General features: G+C 46.6%; 1 protein-coding gene across 15 annotated transcripts; it reads right to left on the reverse strand.

Annotated features, from left to right (window-relative positions):
- Positions 1-220: 220 nt before the first annotated feature.
- Positions 221-20,652, reverse strand: Tm1 (tropomyosin 1). Of its 15 annotated transcripts, none has more exons than XR_014705103.1 (10): positions 20,419-20,645; positions 17,110-17,235; positions 11,273-11,406; positions 8,966-9,083; positions 7,366-7,436; positions 5,083-5,158; positions 4,218-4,280; positions 2,905-2,974; positions 2,126-2,265; positions 221-362 (listed from the first exon to the last, which is right to left on the reverse strand). XR_014705103.1 is itself a non-coding variant. In XM_084595133.1 (9 exons), exons 1-9 carry the CDS (start codon positions 20,530-20,532, stop codon positions 280-282), a joined length of 855 nt encoding a protein of 284 aa, XP_084451259.1. In that variant the 5' UTR covers positions 20,533-20,652; the 3' UTR covers positions 221-279. The 15 variants fall into 15 exon arrangements, 8 of the variants coding, with proteins under 8 accessions (XP_084451259.1, XP_084451258.1, XP_084451263.1 ...); XR_014705102.1 differs by lacking the exon at positions 4,218-4,280 and adding an exon at positions 4,047-4,109 and having other exon boundaries at positions 20,419-20,640; XR_014705101.1 differs by lacking the exons at positions 4,218-4,280; positions 7,366-7,436 and adding exons at positions 4,047-4,109; positions 7,055-7,125 and having other exon boundaries at positions 20,419-20,637.
- Between the last annotated feature and the right edge of the window lie 390 nt (positions 20,653-21,042).

A 21,042-nucleotide genomic window follows, 5' to 3' on the forward strand; every position in this document is an offset into this window, starting at 1 on the left:
GAAAACGGTGCTCCTTCCTTCCCTAAACCTGCAGTCCAACAATGTGGCGTGACCGAACTGCTGGAAACACAGCGACCGTGTCCGTGTGTTGATTCGGGTGGACGTCGTCGTGGTGGCGGTCGCAACAGGCCCCTCCCGCTCTCCCCATCTCCATCTGTGTAAAAGGCATTGTCCCCTGCTGTCCTAGCCTACCCCCCCAACGACAACGACGGAGTGAGAGTGAAACTTCGGCAGAGCAGCGGTAGAAACAACGGTGGCGCCAGTCCCTTTGCGTGGAGCTTAGTAGCCAGTGAGTTCGGAGAAGGTCTGGTCCAGCTCGTCCGAGATAGCCTTGTACTTCTCTTTCTCCTGGACAAGCTCGTCTGTAGGTGGGCAATAGTAATCGTGAGGTCTTGTTGAAGTAACCGAGAGGAGAGTATGCAAATGTGCATAGCTAATGTTCCTACAAAAGCTAGCAGCTGTGCACACCAAGCTTCCGATTGTCTGAGGAAAACACTGCTTCTTCTATGTGCGGAGGGAGGTACAACTCAAGTATCTGCTGCTATTCGGCTCTCAAAACTTTTCTCCTGACTTGAACGATAACCAGCAGCATTAACCACTAGACATTCCAGCTCATTAGTTTCACAGAAACTGACCTAGGCAGCAAAGTTAGAAAAAGAGAAATCTTCGAACTCAGGTGAAGTACACTAGACTCCCAGACTCAAGAAACAGCTTCAGTAAGCCAGTTAATGAAAACTGGAAAGAGTTGAAGCAGTCACAAGAGTACACACTGCAGATAAAAGCCTATCTTAAACCCAAACTAAAGTTATGAAAAAAAAAAAAAAAAGAATGCAGCAATACTGTGAACAGATGTTCACGATGTCCGCATTAATACATATTCAAACCCCCGACTTGAATACGCTGAAAGTGAAAGGATGCCAGAACAAGGGAACACATGCCATGCAACATATACAGGTTAATGTCACATATCTGATACACTGCACATACTTATTTCAGCTGTGACAAGATCAAAGTTTAAAAATCTTTGTTTACACATGCAGTAAACTACTCTCAACAAATGCCTTGCTGTGACTGGCAACTGCTGCATCTCAAAAAGGTGGTAAGGATCTATGAGAACCCTAAGTAAAATACACTTAGTCTTTACTTATAGAGCAATGGCACTCCGTGATCTGCTTGCAATAGGACAGTGCAAACATTGCGCCCCTTGAGACCTCACAGCAAGGCAGTCCGCAGCACAGCAAAAAGGCCACCAATTCAATCCAGTTAGGTTTGTTGTCCCTTAAGGTGTTATATTCACCGCAAACCTAGGCACAGCAACACACAACCACCAAACCAACCAACAACGTGCACAACACCACAAGCCACCGCAATCGCAGGCACAATACTTTCTCAGCTAAAAGCTGAGAACAGGCCATCCAAAGACTGTGCACCATGTTCCTTGGTATGTTTTTCTCTCTCTCTCAAAATGTCTCTTTCTCTCCCAGACTTTTGTCCCAGATAAGTGCTCTAAATTACTCAAACCAGCCTGCACTTAAACAACATTAGCCCTGATAAAGACCTCAGTGCTTCCAGTCCTTATGTTAGGATGACTTGCATTTGATAATTGATTTGTAAAAATATTTTCTGCATTCTGCTAACGGGGCATAAGTGTGCAAACATGTAAACTGTACAAATGCCATGCATACGTTTTCTAGCTAGCAATAGTGAAGATAGTCCTGCATTGCTATACAAACTTGTGCTGCCTGTCTTCAGCTCTAATTACCTATCATCCATTAAAATTATTAAACAAGCTTTTCTTAACTTAGTTCCCATAGTTCCCAGAGTGATAGCCGGTGCTACTGCTGTTATGTGCAACATGCACTGCCTTTTGCCAAATGCGTGCGGGGAAACTGGAGCTGTCATGAATGCACTTGGTGGTGCAGACATATTTCTCACTCCATATGAGATGCCATGCCACACGGCTGACATGAGACATGGCTGGGCTACTCCTTTGGCTGTGAAGTTTCCCCTCACACTCATGACAAAAGATGGCGCATGCACCGCCCATACGTGGCTACCTCTACCACCACACTGGGAACCCAAGTGGGGAAGGGAAAGGGGGACAACAGGATGCGGTTAGTCACACCTGGACAGAGGGGGGAAGAAAGCAGTGGCAGGCAGAGTGGGGTGCCCTGGAGCCCGGTCACATGGACTGCAGGTCCTTCAGGGTGGTCTCCACCTCTTCCTGAAGGATGTGGTTCTTCTCGCGCTCCGCAAGCAGCTCGTCTGTGTCAACGGAAGAGCCGCACTGCCCCACTGCGCCTCCATGTTGATGCCACTGCTGCTCTCGACATCTTGTCTATTAGGTACCTCAGCCTTTATTTGTCATCTCATACCATGATGCATGGCTTAGAAACACAAATATGCGGCCTCCTGAACAATATGGAGAGCAAACCTATTGTCAAGGCTACAACAGGTGAAGCACAAGCTTAACCATAAATGTTCCACGTACTTAAATATAGATGTGCCAACGGCCAAACGAAACATTAAATTAATAACGCCCGAAACCGGACACATAACTCCAAAATCTATTTTAGTAACCAAGACAAATAGTTACCACGAGACTTCTAGAAATTGAAAAGTTAGATTAGTTATTTGCCAGTGAGAAAGTATATACGACCTCGACTACAAACGCTTAATAAAGCTCGACTTTAGCCTCACCGCAGCAGACATCATACATTTGTACCCTAAGCCTAAGCTTGTATAAGGCTGATTACTGCTTCGAAAATGATGCCCACATTTCTGCATTCTCACAATTGTGTTAATCACTGCATGCACTGAGAAACCACTGCAAACCAAATGAATTAGACTGCCTGCATGCGAATAACCACAATGATGACATGCAGCTTTTGGAGAAGTACTTACCTTCCAGTCTGTCCACTTCCTTCTGCAGCTTCTGCACTGACCTCTCGGCAAACTCAGCCCGGGCTTCAGCCTGTGTGGAGCACGAACAGTGGGATGAATATCACGCAAGAAGGAAGCACACATTATTTTGCTAAACCGTCCAGTTCTCATCTGCAAGTTCTTATTAGTTCCCAAGTTATTTTTAATTTCACAGTAGCCTCTCAACCTTTGCTTCACCTAAGCAATAAGGGAACAGGTAGAGCAAAGGTCGAAAACTTATTTGAAATCGTTTAAATGCCGCGTCGCTCCCTCCTGTGAGCGATGCAGCATTTAAATGCACAGTATGGGTGTAGTGCTTGCACTATGTATGTACTGTGCAATAGTCCTTGGTGAGCATTGTATAGCTTTCCAAAAATTAAGGTGATCGGAAAGGACACAGTGGACACAAATTTTTTAGACATGCTACTGTTAATGAAGTTTCAAAAGCACATAGCAGAGGCTGCATGGGGAAAAAAGAAATAAGACCTGCATAATAGACACTGCCCAAATTCTCTAAAGACATCGCAAAAGAAAGAGAAAGGAAGGAGCAACAGAAACAGATCTGTAAATGATGAAACATTCTGAGCAAATGTGCGTGCCATGAAAAATATGGGTAAAAGAAATTAGAACAAACTATTGCCCCATTTTCTGCAAAGAAGTACTATTTTCTAGGCTAGGCAGCCGGCAACGCAATAGCAGAGATGCATGGCAGGAGCTACGACACAAGCAAACACTGCGTGGTGACATGATAAAGCATGACACGCCCTCCATTAGTAAATGGAATTTAAAGAACTATTACAGAAGACTGAACTACAGAGTTAGTTCGCGTCACGCTACAATGCAGGCGCATGAGATTTAATTAAACACCTATGTTATGCATCTACACGGCAGGTGACAGAAGTTGGGATGCAAGTAATCCGTAATGCCAGCTACAAGGGGACGCTTCAAGGGCTGCGGTCATTTCACTAGGCTACAGGTAGAGACGAAGGGAAAAGGAAGATGAGGGGGAAAGTAATACTGAGCAGGTAGGTCTGAGAGTGTGCAAGAGAGGCCACCACAACAAGCATTTGACGATGGCGAGGGGGCAACAACCGCAGCGAATGGGGGGTGCCAGTGTGGCGTACCTCTTGCAGCCTAGCAGTCATCTGCCGGATTTGGCCCTCGTACGTCTCCTCCTTTTGCAGGGCCTAAACCCCGTCCATCCAGCGCGTCCAGCGGCAACAGCGGCACACGAGAACGAAGAGAGAGAGACACACACACACACAGCGGAGTTAGGATGCAAGGGTACACTTTACCTCCTTCAGTTTGGCAGTCATTGTGCTGATTTGCGTCGCATACGCCTCCTCGCGCTGCTGGGCCTGTGGTTCACAACACCCCCCCGGAAAAGAGAGAGGCATTATGGGACGAGAAGGAAAAAAGAAACTAGCAATGCAGGCCGGGCACGGAGCTTCGGAGATTGAGGCTCACGAAAATGAAGGGAAAGAAAGTGAGGCCAGGGAGGCGCTCAAATTTGCAAGTCTGGAGTTTACCCCACAATTGGTCAGCCTGAAGATTGACCTCTGAAGAGTCAGTCCTAAGGCAGAGTGGTGAATCCACGGCCCAGTGGCACCTACTTATTTCCAAAGACAAGCTAGATGCAAAAAGTTCAAAGGCACACTGGCAACAAGCTCAATGACTTTGCAGAGTGATGCACATAGCACCACCTAGCAATAACACTACTGAAATGAGGTGACCACAACAATGCCTTTCTAGATTAAGTGGTACCAACATGGTGAAACATGGTTCAGTGGGCTCTCAACAAGTCACAGGAACAGAGTTGCAGTTCGAATAAAGAAAGCTCAAATCAACAAAGGACCACAGTAAAATGTTAAATGATTTTTCCGCTTTTTCATTGCTCTTATTCGGAATCTTACTCCTTTCTCCATACATTAACAACTCCCGGGTAATATGGTGATAAAATGATGAAGCCAAATCAAGAAAAAAAATCAAACTTTCCTATCAGTGCCTCTATGAGTCTGACAAATAAACAGTAATGATCAGCAAAAAGCCTTGTGAACTTAAATATGTATTGATCACGTTTTGTTTTCCTTTCGAAACAGAAAAACACTGATGCTGCACAATTTTGCAGGCATACATGAAGTCATGGCAACTGCCCATTACCTTCTCTTCGCTCACTTCCAGGGACTTCAGGTTGTTGCCGACAACACGCAGCTCCTCCTCAAGCTCCACAATTTTGCTGCACACAAGAAATGCACAGTAAGGTGGACGGCAATGACTAGGTGTGCAGCCGGTATTTCTTCTGGGACGCGGTCAGCAGGAATTAACAGAGTGTTTCAATAACTTCTTAATCAAGGACCTGTCAGAAAATGGCTATACATATTTCTTTACAGCATCAGCATGCACCACAGCTTCATGATTGTCAGGTGCCCGCTAACAGGTGAATGATGACAGATGCCACAATGTGTGGAGTGAAAATCATCTACCAGTGAAAATTAGTGTTTCATAGAATAAAGCAAACAAAGCAAAAGGAATACACAACACCCCCAAAAGAGCCAATAACTTTAACAAAACCACTGCTAAATGTTATCTGCAAACATTCTGAACTAATATCTTGAAGTGAGCATGAGATTAGCTAAATAACACACCAGATGTAGGTATGCTGTGTACAGAAAGAACTACATAAAGAGCAGCCACTTTTGTGACCGAGGGCTAAAAAAAAAAAAAAAAAAAAGAAAAAAAAAAAAAAAACACGGAATAAAATGTTGATCACAATACACACAGACATGTTAAAAAAAAAACAATGACATGCAAGCAGGACAAAATTACCACTGTGTTAATGAACCTGAGCACTATTGCTTTCACTCTGCCAGCAGGCGTCAAATGGCAACCTGCTACAACTATGGCCCTTAGTAAGCCTCTATACATGCAACATAAGATGCTCTCCACAAAGAGAGCAAAAGGACCATACTGTTCTTAGTTCTAGACAATAATGCAATAAATAATACTACTGGCCTCGACCCTCACAGAGCTTCTCCACATTCTTCACATACTAAGAAAACTGCAATTGCACTAAAAAGAGGAGTTAAAGTTAATTTTAAATCATGCCTTAAAACACTGGCAATGATATTGTGATGCAGCAGCAGCATCAAGATGAAGAAGGTACCAATTCTGTGCTCACTGCTACAGCACGCGTCTACTACATGAACCATGGTGATAAGATGCACAGAAGAGGCATCTTTATGATGGCCACTTGGTCTTCAGGTTTCTGAAAGCCAGCTAGACAAGCCTGGATATGAAACAGTGAACGGAAACTGTTCACAGTCATGGCTAGCTATACTGACATGCCTAATCAAAGCACTATTTTATTACAACTGTGGAAGTCAACATTGGCTGGCAAGGCTTTATTTAAGCAGAGCTCAAATATTTCAAGCACTTATAAATTGCACTACCTTTTTCATGCATGAAATGGCAAAGGGCTGGATGACCAGTTGCAAGATGTCAGAGTTCCATTTGAAGAGAATCATAAATAGCCCGACTGCACACATGGAACTTGCCTCCAACTACATGTACCTTGCATGCCTTTCTCCTTCACCATTCACCCAAGCCTCAAACTCAGCAGTTCAACAAAGGTTATCAAAACAATACTCCTGCAAAGATGTCGGACCTGCAACTAATTTTACTGTCCTGTAGTTCCCACCTTTCCTCTTTTACATGCTTACAAAGAAAAAGAAAAAGCCTCATGCTACAAGATGAGTGGTTAAAACATCAACCTTATCAACAAGCACATATCCTTTGCACCGTAAAAACATGCAGCACTTCCAGTAAGGTTTTAGCTGCAACACAGATTAAGAAACGACAACAGCCCCTTGGCCATCCCAGTTGCAACAGTTAGCAAGCTCATAGTTACTTCGACTGCTTGGTGGCCATTGAGTGATGAAAAAACTAATGGATTAGTTTTCCTCAAGAGGTGAACTGGCAAACACATGGCATGTGCAGCCGATGGTAGCAGCGCTCGACTGAGAAGTCCGAGATATGACCCATGACATAGACTCCCAACAGATTGCAACTGGTGCAGCCAATGGGATACTAGCTGGTAGGAAGTTAGAGAAGGAAGAGCGTGGCACGGCCTCACCTCTCGCCCGTGGAGGCCCTCTCCTCGGCTCTTTCCAGGTCGGCCTCCAGGAGGGCAATGCGGCGTGCCATCTTTTTGTGCCACCACACACCATGCGCACATTGCACATGCGTTGCACGATGGCAGGGGGGGTTCAGGGAAAGATGATTGGGGATCGGGCGCAGCGAGGAGAGATGGGAAGAGGAAACACACGGAAATGGTGAGTGAGGAGCAAGGCAAAGGGGCACGCAACACACGCTCGCAATGGTTCATCAATGCTGCACACGCACAAACTGGCACACACGATAAGGGCGTCGTGCGGAACCACTTACGTCTCACCAGTCTCTGCACGCTCCTCAGCGCGTTCGAGGTCGGCCTCAACCATGGCCAACTTGCGGGCCACCTGTGCCACACACACACACACGTAGAGCGTTTAGTCCTGGCCGCATTCAATTACCTTTTCTGACCGTCATCAACACTTCTTCTGCACACATCATTAAACTAGGCCTGCTATGTAAAGAGTCCAGTTAAAAGGATGCCTAGTTTTGATTACTAAGCCTCAGATCTGGTCATTTCAAATACAGCGATACCTACTTCAGCTGAAAATAAACCCTGATCTTACAAAGTGTAACAACGAAAACGAAGTCTAGATGAGCTCAATACGCACATTGGTGCAACTGCTCCTGCTTTATCCAACATAATATGCCCTTAGCACATTTTGACGACAATCTTTACATAAAAAGTTCCTAGCTAATTAACTGACTTCGAGTAGACTTCAGCCAAGATTAGGCAGTGCACTTCTCGCAAGGCAGCCTCCTGAATGACATAGGCAACACTACACATACATAAATAATATAGTAAAAAAAAATACATCCTATGTTGCTATCTGTAGTCACTGAAGATGGGCATCTCCACCATGCAGGCATATGTATGATGCTTTGGAGGTCATTAACTGCAGCAAGTTGGGGCATATAAAAACAAGCATGCAATTTGCTTAATACTGCGGTGAGTACAAAGATGAACATTCTTGCATAAAATATTCCATGACCATTACAGCAGTTTCTTTACCTGCAAGCACCAAAAGCCACTGCTCACAATGTCACTTAGTTTAGGTCGCAACGACAAACACGGAGGAACGTGCAGAGTTAGTGGACGTAAGTATGTTGCACACTCAAGCAGAAAAAAAAGAAAAATGCTACACTGCATATGTCACTTGATTTCAGTACACCCTTCTGCCGCAGAAGTCAAAAGTGTTCTACTAAAGCGTGCTAAGGAACTTAATTATTAATGCTGCTTTTGAAGTTTAAAACTAGACTCACCAAGAAAATTAATAGAAAATGCGGTTACATTTTTTCAATACTTGACAAATAACGTGGGAAAGCGCAATATCCACCTAGTTATATTGTCACTTCAGGAATGCGATCTCAATAAACGTTTGACTGACACTTGCTGTCTTCAAGTGACGTTCGTTGTGCCTTGTACACACGGATACACATTCACACATAGAAGAAAATCTACTCACAACAAATCCTTCAAAACCAAGCACCTACACTACACTGCCATTAAAGAGAGAAGACAGAAGCGCACTGCGGCAAAGTTTCACTACGGCAAGTGCCCTAATGAAGACCTCTTAGCAGCAGACTGTCACGAAGGAACACATCAGGAAACCATGCACTTAGAATACACTAGTGTCGCCCCAGTGGTGACGTCTACTAGGCGAATGGGTGCAGGGCCCACACACACACCATGTTATGTCAAGTGCACAGACAGGTGCAGCAAAAAAAACACTGGACAAGAGTGTACGTGGCTCTGTTAGGGGGAAGCTGGAAGGAGCGAGGAGGGCACACACAAGGCAGAGGGCAGTGTGCACAGCAGGGCACACGGCATGCTGCCCCTCCAAGACGCTTCCACTCTCTCTCAGAGCCAAGTCACCTCGTCGTATTTCCTGTCGGCATCCTCAGCCATCGTGCGCGCTTCCTTGAGCTGCCCCTCGAGACCGTCCATGCGCTCTTCGTCGGTGATGCTCCTGTGCTCCAGCATTTTGCGCATGCTGTCCGCGAGAGAGAAAGAAAGGGCGGTCAGCTCCAGCTGGCCTTAAGACCTCACCTCTTCGTATTTTTTGTCAGACTCCTCGGCTATGAGCCGCGCCTGGCCCAACTGGTTCTCGAGCAGTGTGATCCGGTCGTCTTCCATGTTGGTGCGGTTCTCCAGCGCCTTGCGGATGCTTGATGAGCGAAGTTATGCATATTTGAGAAAGGCACAGAGGAGAAAACACCAAGCACTCCGAGCAGCACCGCAACTTAATATTTTGCCTTTTCCACTCAAAAGAGAAGAAATGGGCAAAAACTAAAAGGAAGAAGCTGAACGTTCATGTCTAATCTCAGATAAGTCTATCTAAATAAATTTAAGCTTTGAGGTATTTCTATGTGTGCTGGACAAAAGCAGTGAACAAATATTCCATGATAGAAACAAGGTACAAGAGAGTAATGAATAGCCACAGAAACTGCTAAGCCAGAAATAAAAGTGATGTTCATGCTAGTACTAATATCTAAAAAGATGTAGTTTTGAGAAAGGCTACAAAAAGTTATTAGAAATACTTGTCAGCATATGAAACTGTGAACTGTAATGACAACAGTGCCAATGCAAACCGTAAAATTTGAGAGAGAGAGAGAGAGAGAGAGAGAGAGAGAGAGAGAGAGAGAGAGAGAGAGAGAGAGAGAGAGAGAGAGACTGTTTAATGGAAAACAGAGAATTTTCCCGGCGTTTAGATTTCGCTGGCATGCTACTCTGTGTAGGAAGGGGAATTCGGGAGGGAAAGATTGAAAAAGAATGGTGAGGGAAATAATAGAATTGAAGGGGGAGATAAAACAGGCCATTAAATACGTGTTAAGGTGCTTCGTGGAGTAATGATATAAATCAAATAATGAAATGCACGATCCGACTAATGTGCTTATAGAGTTCACAGCTTGCAAAATGCCTGAGTGAAACATGCGAGGTGAATTTAGAGTTTGTCAAGGAGTCCAATGTCTTCCAAATATGTAAATAAAAAGTTCACTACGAGTCTCTGTTGCCTAGGGCAGGCTAAGGGACCTAAAACACTGTTCATTGTAAAGGCACTGGGGAGGGCTTCTCCATGCTAAGTTCATAGTTTGCACGCTCGTCAGCGTACGCAGTGCACTCAAGTAGGATAAGTTCCACAGTTTCAATCGAGCCACAGTTGTCACAATACGGGCTGTTCATTTCACCGAAACGATAGCGCAAGCCATTTGTGTATGCACAGTTTAGACAAAGTCGGTGGTAAAGAGTTTCTAGTTGGCAAAGATATTTCGGAGGAAGTCTTGATTTTAGATGTGGGTCAATTGAATAAAGAAATTGGTAGTGATGCTTGGTTTGTGTGGTTTAACCTCCCAAAGCAACTCAGGCTATGAGAGACGCCGTAGTGGAGGACTCCGGAAATTTCGACCACCTGGGGTTCTTTAACGTGCACTGACATCGCACAGCACACGAGCGCCTTGCTTTTCGCCCCCATCGAAAAGCGGCTACCGTCGGCATCACTGCAGCAGAAGACATCATCTACGACAGCTGAGCTCCATGGCATTAAAGAAGCTCTCTTCTATATCCTGTGCCAAACTCTCGGAAGATGGGTTATCTTCACTGATTTCAAAGCATCTCTGCAAATCCTGAATAACCTGCTGAAGAAAACTAATAATCATCCCGTTTCCCTTGACATCGGGTATCTTCATCATTTGGCTATTGCCGCAGGCTACTGCATAGCATTTCAGTGGATACCAGCTCACTGTGGCATTAAAGCCAATCAAAAAGCAAGTGAAGCGGCTCACAAAGGCCACCAACATCAAAAATACATTAGGACCTTCACGAAATGATGCATCCCAACTGGCTATAAAATTTGTTTCCGAAACAAAGTAAAAATTAAATTTGACACATTACCAATGCTATGCATACTAGAGAGAAGAAGCAGCCTGGTTTTATAAAAAGTAATCCCAATGGCAAATTAGGCAGAACGACAAGGCTAGTTGTCAAAAAATTTAAGCTGCCACTTGCTGTGAACCAAATTGTGCTTATAAGGTTGGTGGCACATAAACAAGATGTCATATTTTAAGATAACTGCTTCTGACCACTGAACAGCTACCTCAGTACACCAGCTACTGCCTGCAACTACGGGCGTCAATGAAATGAAAAGGAGACAAATTAAGAGTCAAGCCTAAGGCGATAAAGTACCGTTCGCTTTCGTCAGCCGCCTGGGAGGCCTCTTCCAGTTTCTGGGTGGCAATCTTGAGTCGTTCCTCAGAGCGTTCCAGGTCCTCCTCCAGCAGCTGGATGCGTCGGTTGTGGGCAGCAACCTCAGCCTCAGCCTGCAGGTTTTGGAGGTAGAAGTGGCGAGTTGGTGGAAAGCACAATATTGCATTTTCTTTTGTAGTAGACAGTGGACAGCACTAAGACAAAGAATGCCTATGCTACCAATTATGATGAAGAGTAAAGCTACACCCACACTACCTCAAACTCAAGTTCCCGCAGTGTACTTCTGCAGTTGTAATGCTTCACAGCGTAAGTGCATCTTCTGGTAAAGTAAAAGGATCAGTCAGGTGGGCAGCTTCTGCCGCAAATACCGGCTGCAGAAAGCAAACAAGCTATACCAAGCATACATACTGTGACGGTAGTGCACATTTTCAAAGAGGTTATTGCTCCAAATTACACACGTAGCATATGCCGCATCTTACAAATACATCAGACCAGATTAAATGCAATTCATTTGCCACAGTAGAGGCCGCACTCAATGAAAAATTACCGAATGCAGCAACGTTTCGAGCTAACTAGAAATTACACCTGTAAAACCTACTTTAGGTACGCACAATTTAGGAGACAAAAGGACAGTCATTGATCTCAGACGCACAGAAAAATGCACAACTGTAAGGTGAATGACATTTCAAAGAAAATACAGCTCTTGTCGCTGTCTGTATGTAGAAATCAGAAACGTGGTATTACAGTCCAAAGTGTGCGCAATACGAGCACTGAGCAAATCATGTCAGGGAGCTTTTCGTAAGCAAATAATGTTAATCTTAAGCCCCCAATTAGTGATTCAATAACATTACATTCTTTGTATTACAGCCATGGCCACCACTTTTAGTATTACTTTGCCTGCAAACCAACCTGGCAGTGCAACAAGGTGGAAAAACCATGCATGCTGTTTCCACGAGTTGCAGTGGGAAGAGATTTTCAAAATAGCACACTGCATGAGTTGTACTTTACAGTGCATTTATTTATCCTACACGTACAACCTACACTGGAATTAGAACAACTGCTTTTATGTTCCATTATTTCGAAATATTCAGAAAGTGCTATACTAAGCACAAAACACTCTTGCATTTATTTGTCAATGAAAGCTTGCAGCAACCGGATCCATCCCTTGACACTTAAGCCGTGGATAAAAACCTTGCTATAAATGATTACAGATAACATTTAATGATAAACTTCAATGCTATGCTATGCAACTACTTGCAAAAATGAATGAGCGACGTCTGATTAACATTTACGGTTAAATTTCGCACCATTTGTCAGAAAATATAACCTCTTATGAAATCCGCTGTTTTGGAGCTTTAAAAATATACACACATATCAGTGGTAGTATACGCCGTCAGCTGTACCCGATGTTACCGCATCTGAAGGACAAGGCAATAGACCGACGTCGGCAAACAATCGAGGTGCGGCCTCTCGTCCAGTCGTGTCTTACGAACTAAACAAGCAAGTCAACTGCTAGAACCGAGCCAGATACACGCCGGCGGATGCATCGCAATGGTGAGCCCACAACGGGCGTAAATTTCACTTGACAACTGCAGCGCGGAAACGCACGGACGCATAAGCTATGCGTACGCTAGGTGTTACATTACGATTGACATCGAACCCCGGCGTCTGCGACTACCTCGACATAGCTTAGCTTGGCACCAATACGTGCTTCAGAAACCGACTTTCGTGTGCAGGAATGCCAGTAGCCACTAACTGGCGTTCAGGACACGCATCTGCAGGCCTGTGGCTTGGAACGTAGCAACGCTACAAACCGGCCGGTCACAAATTCCGGGTCGGATATACCAGAGCGTAAAAACCAGCTTAGGGCACTAAAGGAAGGGGGATGGGAGGGGGAGGTGAAGAGCCGGCCGCGGCGGGCCACCACCGGTAGCCAATGGGTATTCGATGGTATCGGAACGTTTTAATTTCCTCGACATTTTTTCGCGCTAGCGACTATGTTGCGCTCCTTCAAGGTCGGTCCGGCTAGAATACCACGCCGGATGCCGAGTGGGGAGCGGCAGTTGAGAGAAACAAACCCAAAGGTGCGTCAACACAAGCGCGACTACCAATCTACTCTGTGGCATGCGCCAAAACACACCAAGTTGACGCTACGTGTCCGACCGATGGCATGCGCGGTGGCCGCACTACCGAAGGGGCAAAATTAACACACAACTGCAACAAGACCGGGATCGTTTGCGTAATGTGGGTTACAAACTCGGTCCTTATAAGGCTTCGACGAGGGCGAAATAAAGTTTCGCACAAATCAACATACCACCCAAATTGCGCAGTACTCACTGATCGGGGTTTACGGATGCTCACAAATCAGAAACATGCTATCTCCAGCACCGTACTCCTGTTGCAATGCAAAGTTGGCCACTCACTTCTTCACGACGCCGGATTTCATCCATAACTCGTGCTTGTGCGTCCTCTGCTTGCTCTTTTGCGGTTTCCAGCTCGTCTTTCATGGCCCGCATTTTTTTCTTGAGCACTTCTAGCAACGTTCCCTGCTGGACGGCGCTCATTTTGACTGGTAATGTTAGGACGCCGAAATACTGACAACTGGGTGGGGATACACACCCGCTACAGGCCTAACGTGGACGAAGTCGCCGATTGGCGCATGTACACAAGGTCGTGATGGGCGAGGCCGCATGCGTACAGCGGCCCTTTGAGTAGCGCGCGCGCGCAAAAAGTAGTTACCCAGCATAGAAGTCTCCTTAGTCACAACAGTGCTTCCCGTAACATATACGCGACCATAAAAGGCTTTCGCAAGTGACAGCTTATGAAACACTTGTGCGGATTATCGGCCCGAGGTTTGATGCCAGATTCTGGTGTGAGCGTCACGAAGCCGTGCGGTGTTCAGGTTACCTTGCGGCGGGGCTTTTGAATTTGAAGTGTGCGATGTTGATCACAAAAACATTGTCCATATCGAATAATATACTTTCTACGCTGATTCTGCGGAAGGATCCAGTAGAGTAGCGCCGAATTCATCTCAGTGGCCAGCATGAAGTCATTTATAGAAGAGGTGTGCTCGTGCTGGAGCTTGTCGCACATATTTGTTCAAGACCGTTTCTCATTTTCCCAATTGGGTGAACAAATATTGTTCCGACGAAATATTGCCAATATAAAAACTCGCTCAATTAAATTTCGAGGCTGTATTTTGTTGTCATGTTCGTGACTAGATCCATGGAGTCATTTTGTGGCCAATGTTCAACGAATAATAAATCTTTAATATTCGAGGCACGAACATATAAAATAACGTGCGGAAAAACCATTATTATTAAAACGAAAATTTTGCACTTTTCTATATACATGCTGGAAAACGTCGCTTGTATAATGGTGTGTAGAATTTTGGGTAGGAAAAAGCTACAGGAACTACGTGGACCAATTAATGTTCCCAGATGCTAGTTGCGAACAGCGATCAAAGTTCGAGCCTTCGCCGGGGTGGTGCAGGGGTAAGACGCCCGACTACTGTGCCCGAGTTCCCGGGCTCGAACCCGACCGCGGCGGCTGCGTTTCGATGGAGGCGAAACGAAGTGGCGTCCGTGTGCTGTGCGATGTCAGCGCACGTAAAAGATCCCCAGGTGGTCGAAATTACTCCGTAGCCCTCCACAACGGCTCCTCTTTCTCTCTTTACACTTTCATTCCCACCTTCCTCCCTTCCCTTACGGCGCGGTTCGGGTGTCCGCAGAGCAAGTGTGACAGTTACTGCGCCTTTCCCTTCCTGTGAACCAATTATTATTATTATTATTATTATTATTATTATTATTATTATTATTATTATTATTATTATTATTATTATTATTATTATTATTATTATTATTATTAGATCAGAAATATCAGATTTCTTAACATCGCAGTGTGACGTAGGAATTTTCTCTCCTTAGCAGTGTTTCATGTTTTAATTGTTTAACGCAAGCCCGATTTCGAGTCGAGGTCATCGTGAAACATCAAATTAAGGAGCTGGACACCACACCTGTTTGGATGAACAGCGGTGGTGCAGTGCTGCCAGTGTACTGACCGCCTCTTGCGCGCGCTCGACCACCAACCAAACCGAAGCTGAAATTCGACAACGCGCTTGTAGCCCTCGCGAACGGTTTACGAATTGCAAATCGCCAACGGATGTTTCTCAACACGGGGACCACCACAGGTGAGGCGAGACGGAGGCGCCGGTAGGGCGCCTTATGAGGCAGCACCTCTCCGCGTCCCACCGCCTTGCATTTGCATCGCGTTCATCCTTGTTATAGAAACGCCCATCGAGCTCGCTCTTGCTACCAGTGTGAGATCAGCCAACCACTCCGACCAAACACCGGCATAATGAGACGCGGTAACGGTTCGTCGCAATGCTCAAAACTCTGCGGAATCATCTACAAATTGGTTACAGCCCGTAGTCAGCGCCGACCCTTTCTCACGCTGGACATTCTCCACACGTGCAGGTTATCCACGAGACACGATGTTTACCTGGATCCACACGCCATACTAAAACCAGTGATCGGCGTTTTTATTATTATTATTTTTTGTCCTGGCCCGAGTCGGCTTGTTGACATTTTTTTCTGTTTTCTTTTATTACGTTTCCTTCCCCTCGTCATCGCGCTTCTCTCGCCCAGCGCGGCTTCGATAGATGGGCAGATACGGCGGCTCAGTACAGAGGTGTGGTGCTCGAGACAAGGAACCAGCGAACAGGAGCTGCGCCCTTATCGGGTCATCGCAGAAGGCAGGTTTCGCAATTGACGCCGGAGAACAGAAGCGCGGCCTAAGTGGCACGCAGGGTCCACATAGCGCAGTATCCACCGACGCCGTCTCGTACAAGCAGCGGCACGTGCCCTTCTTGCGCGCGGCGGTCGCGGTGTCGGCTTTCGGCCGCGTGAAAGGACCGCCCTTGTGCCCGCTTCGGAAGAGCGCGGGCCCCGAGGCGAACTGGGTTAGCGACGCTTTCGTCAGGGACGCGCCGACGAGACTGCCAGCGCCGCCGTCGTACGTTGGAATGCATGCAAATGGCGTGGCGGGCATTCCTCGCCACTGCGCGCGTTGCAGCGTAAACGTGCAATATCGCACTGCACTGCACACGGGAGTTCGTGGGAGGGTGGCTTCCTTCTCTGATACTCGGAAGACTGGACCCGAGGGACTGCAAGAGCACGAGACTATTGCTCATCCACCGTACACGTGACTATTGCACGATGTGTTTTGTTGGCTTTCATCCCAAATCGACCATGAATGGGATTTTCGCACGCAATAGTTCATTTAAATATCGCCATTTCACTAGCCTGGGGGCACGACCTTTGTCATCGAAAGAACTCTTGACGCTAAGGCGCTCTGTTCTTCAGCTCGTTAGCTTCATGGAAAAAAGTTACTCTTTGTCCCTGCATATTTGCGTCTTCCATATACAAGGTATCCGGGGCGGATTTATTGGCCGGCGGGGAAAGGGAGGTGTTCAAATAAATGGTGTTCAGCTCTATTTTTGTAATTTAAAGCTAAGGAGGAGGGGGGGGGGGGGGGTTAATGTCGTTTGCACAAAAATTCATCCCTACAAGGCAAACATGCAAATTATTTATAATATAAGTACGAAAGGGGACCAGCTAAGTGATCAAGAGACTTCGGCGTAAACCTGCGTTCTCACCTCGACGCTCGCCGCCGGAAGGCTAGCTTATCAGAGCATATCTTACGAATGAAAGTATAGGTCCCGCGGTACCTGTACACCTGAAACGCAGAAATGACGACTCGTATACGTAATAGAAGCGTTAGTGTCACAATGCCACAAACGTGGGCACGTTACTCACGGCCTGCAGGGCCTTGTCCTTCTCCTCCAGCTTGCTGTTGGCCTGCGACAGCTGCTCCTGCACCTGGTCGAGCTCATTCTCGATCTGCTGGATCTTCTTCTGAAGGCTGCGCACCTCCTCCTCGGCCTGCAATGGGGCAGGGACACGTCGTCCAAGGCACACGGTCAGCAGAGGAGCACACTTCCACGAAAAACGTGCACCCATATCAACTGTAACTCATGAGCGCTAATTTGCGTTCTGCTTGCAACTGCATGCGTCGATTTCTGACTTCTACACGCTCTGGGTTGCTGTCTTGCACGTGCGTTCCTGTCTTGCACGACCAAGCGCGCGCTATAATGTTCGCTGCTTCGCTTAGAGAAACGCTTGCTACTGAGAAAGTGTCAAACTCCGACTCCATTGCGACTGTCCTTTCACCAATGAGTTTTTATGGGATGCAAATGGATAATGGAGAGCGGCATTAAAGGCTTTATCTCATGTTCTACTGACGCTGACAGCGCGCTTTCTTAGCGTGGACAGAACAAAGAGGCTTCCATGCGAACAAACGCGAACGCATGGTTGAACGCTGTGTTTGTATATGCAACCATATAGTTAGAAACGCAGCGTTCACGTGAGTGTTCATCCTTGCACGTGTCCGTTCTGCATGACCGCCTAGCTCGCGGGTAAGGAGAGACCGTATTTAATTAAACTGGGTGAAATGTTTCCACGTCGTTCCCCTTGGCCAATAGCATACTAAGCTGCCCGTGTTTTTTCCCCCATATTCTGCACTTTCGCCCATCTGAAAAGTTACCTTGGATGCAGTTTGGGGGGTATATTTGAGACTCCAAGTTCACATGCAGCGCGCTCATAGCAGGCTGTATTGTTTCCGCGCAAACTGTTCGCGCACCGTGACATGAGATGTAGCCAGCTGCTTGATTATTTTTGTAAGAACTGGGTGGTCTGTTACATGTCGTAGTTTGAGCTGTAGCATCCATCAGGGCTTATTTTTGTGGCAATACATTAAAGATATTTTTTCGGTGGCTAGTTTCAATAAATATAAATTTTGATCACCGTAAGAAGATACGAAGAGCTCGCGCTAGATAAAACGAGCAGCTGATCTACTTAACCTTAAGCCTTCTTTTTTTGCTCGGTAGTGCATGAGATTTTACCCATCAGGAATTGCTACTCTGGAAACTGGGAGCAAATGCTAAATAAATGTGACATATTTAAAAATGGGACAAATGAAGCCTAATAACGAACCAGTCGCAAAATTACGATAATGTTTAGAACTCATCAGCGTGCGGATACCGCAAATGCACGAACACTGTTGGGTGTAAGTAAAGTATACGGTGGGCGGGATTTGCTTTCGTTCCGTAGTTTCTGAAGCCTGAAAGTCGTTTTCTCATCTTAAATTAAACAAAAGACAATATAAAAGAAATTATAAAACATTTCCAAAAAAACACGATTTGAGCTTGCGCATGGATACATCAGTGTATTTAACACGTATTAATTGCTACATTGATGTATAAGCGTGCCACAAGATTGAAAGGTCAAGCACTCAGAATTCCATGGGCTTGGTATCAGCACGAACTACGGTCGAAATATCTTTGTACCCTAAAAATAATTAACCTGCAATTATTTTATCGTCAAAATATATTTGAAACATGTCTTCCGCATCAGAGGGCTGTTATAGCTTATACATGAATCGATTTGTTTCAACAAAAGTCTGGCGAAACAGCGTTGGAAAGGTTTCAATGAAGCCAAATGGGTTCAGGTTAATGCTCGAATAGGATATTTTTCTGGTATGTGCTCAACAGACATTTCTGTTTGGTAGTATTCGATTATACGCGGCGAATTTTGCCGCTATGTGGAGATGAAAAAAATAAAAATAAATGCGCTCTCCATATACACGACCTGCTCACAACCCAGAGAGCAGCATTCATACTCGCGCAATATGGACGCATATGACATTGGAATCAATCCGTTTATTCTTATTTCTAGCTACGCGATGATATTTCACTACATAAAGGCCGACGAGCGATATGCGCTCGTCACCGATGTCGATCGATCAATGCTGTGACAGGGCACGATCTCATTCAATGGATTCAGTATGCTTGCGTGCAATCAGTAACGAAAGGCGTCAGATGCAGCCGAAGTCTCTCGGGCCGCGTATGCTCAATAACTTCCTGTACACATCATCGGAATATGTTGTCTCTGACAGGTTTCCGAAGCCAGCTATAACGGAACAGAAGCACAGTCATATCAGACTTCTAACCGCGCGCGGCGAAGTTTCAGAGCTCAGCGCTGTCTTGCCGACAGGAACAAAAACGGGCTGTTCGTTGCTGAAATGCGCATGCGCGCAGAAATGTCTGCGGCCGTGACGTCACATCCTGCGCGCGTTGCACGACGGGGGAACCCGAAAAGGTATTTGCCGGGACGCGTGCCCATGTTTAGGTTCGCGGCGCCAGATTTAGAAGCTCCGAAATAGATCCGCTGCAGATGCAACGCTCGCTGAGCGCGGTCTCGTCGGCCCTCCCGCCTCGATCTGCTACTTAAGGTTCGAATGGACAGGGCTCGTTTAGCGGGAGAGCAGTCGGAATATAACTGCCTGCACGCTGGACGGTACTGTTGTTCTGTTTGTTTATTCAGCTAAACTTGTTGCTGTTGCTGAACTAGCTAGGTGTCCGTTGGCTGCCTATTAACCTTGCCATTAGCTGTCTCGGGATTGCATTCGGTGCACTCGGCCAGGCCAATGTTCACGAATGTCGAAACCAGCTCAACCGCTTTACGTTAACCGCCAACGAACACACTAACCTGCGTGACGCGCGTCAAACTTTCTGTAATTTTGATCGCAAGTCGCAGAGGAAAATCTAGAGCAAAATGTTCTTTTCTGGTTAAGGACGTCTGCCCTCTGCAATCGCAGAAATGGCTTACAGTTGCAGCGACGTACCTGAGAAAGTCAGGTACAAGGTTGCGAAGTTTCTTTTACTCAATCTTCGACTATTTGTGGCTAATGCAGGCACCGAACAGCTCGGAATCAAACATCTATGCGGCAGAAGCGTTTGCAGAATAATGCCGCGGGCAGAGTTGAAAACATGCGTGACAGAAGGAGCTGTTATCATTCGCTTTAGCTTCGCACTTTCGTTTCGAGTTCCTGACACACGGTTCCTCACAACGCGAACAACATGGCAATACTGACACTGGTGCTTTTGCCTTCTGCGAATCATCACTGTTGCACACAAGCAAAACCTGCACAGCATATGTGGGCGTGTGTTTAGCGACACAGTTTAGCCCCTGCTGCCTCCCTGCCCTGCGCGTGCACGAGGTCCGTACCTTCTCGGCGCGCAGAGCGGCCTCCCTGGACTGCTGTTCGGCGGTCTCTGCCCTGTCGACCGCATTATCCTTCTCCAGCTTCATCGCCTGCATCTTCTTCTTGATGGCCTCCATCTTGGCTGGTGTTCGGGTTGGCTCGCTGAGCACTGAACGGAGCTTGGACCACTCGTTGAGAACGCCCTGGGACGACTGGAGTCCGGACGCCGAGAAGATAGTTCCTCAGATCCCTCGCGGCCCGACGCCGGCGCCCCCTGCCGCTCGCCCACGTCACGCGGTTCGAGTTTCCTGCCCCTCGGCCTCCCCCGGTGCCCGTGCCAAATATGGCACGGCCGAGGTCCCGCTCCGGAATGCCTCCTTGGCCGCCGCAGCCAGGCACCACTCTCTCGGCTCGGACCCTGTGGTCTGCACACCGCCGCCAACGGTCGACAACCGCCCCCACCACGCGTAACCTTGTCCTCCTGCGACCGCCTCCACCGCCGTCGCGTCAACGCATCAACGACCGCTTGAACCGCTGCCCCCTCCTTCTTCCAAACTTCGAGCGATCTCAGCCAGGTAACGCTGCCCGGTCAACGTTATTTTTCCTGGCTCCTATAGCTTTGGCCTTTCTTATCCTTCTTTTACTGG

The sequence above is a fragment of the Amblyomma maculatum genome, chromosome 2 (assembly GCF_055883805.1).
Source record: "Amblyomma maculatum isolate TAMU_Amacu chromosome 2, ASM5588380v1, whole genome shotgun sequence".
Lineage (NCBI taxonomy): Eukaryota > Metazoa > Arthropoda > Arachnida > Ixodida > Ixodidae > Amblyomma > Amblyomma maculatum.

Bases quoted from the DNA above. Each gene is read 5' to 3' on its own strand.
- Tm1 (XM_084595133.1), bottom strand. From the start codon at position 20,532: ATGGAGGCCATCAAGAAGAAGATGCAGGCGATGAAGCTGGAGAAGGAT. The intron at 5,159-7,365 runs GTAAGTGGTTCC...TCTTGTGTGCAG, and splicing joins CGTGCAGAGACTGGTGAGAC to CAAAATTGTGGAGCTTGAGG. The intron at 2,975-4,217 runs GTAAAGTGTACC...TGCTCCACACAG, and splicing joins TGACTGCCAAACTGAAGGAG to GCTGAAGCCCGGGCTGAGTT.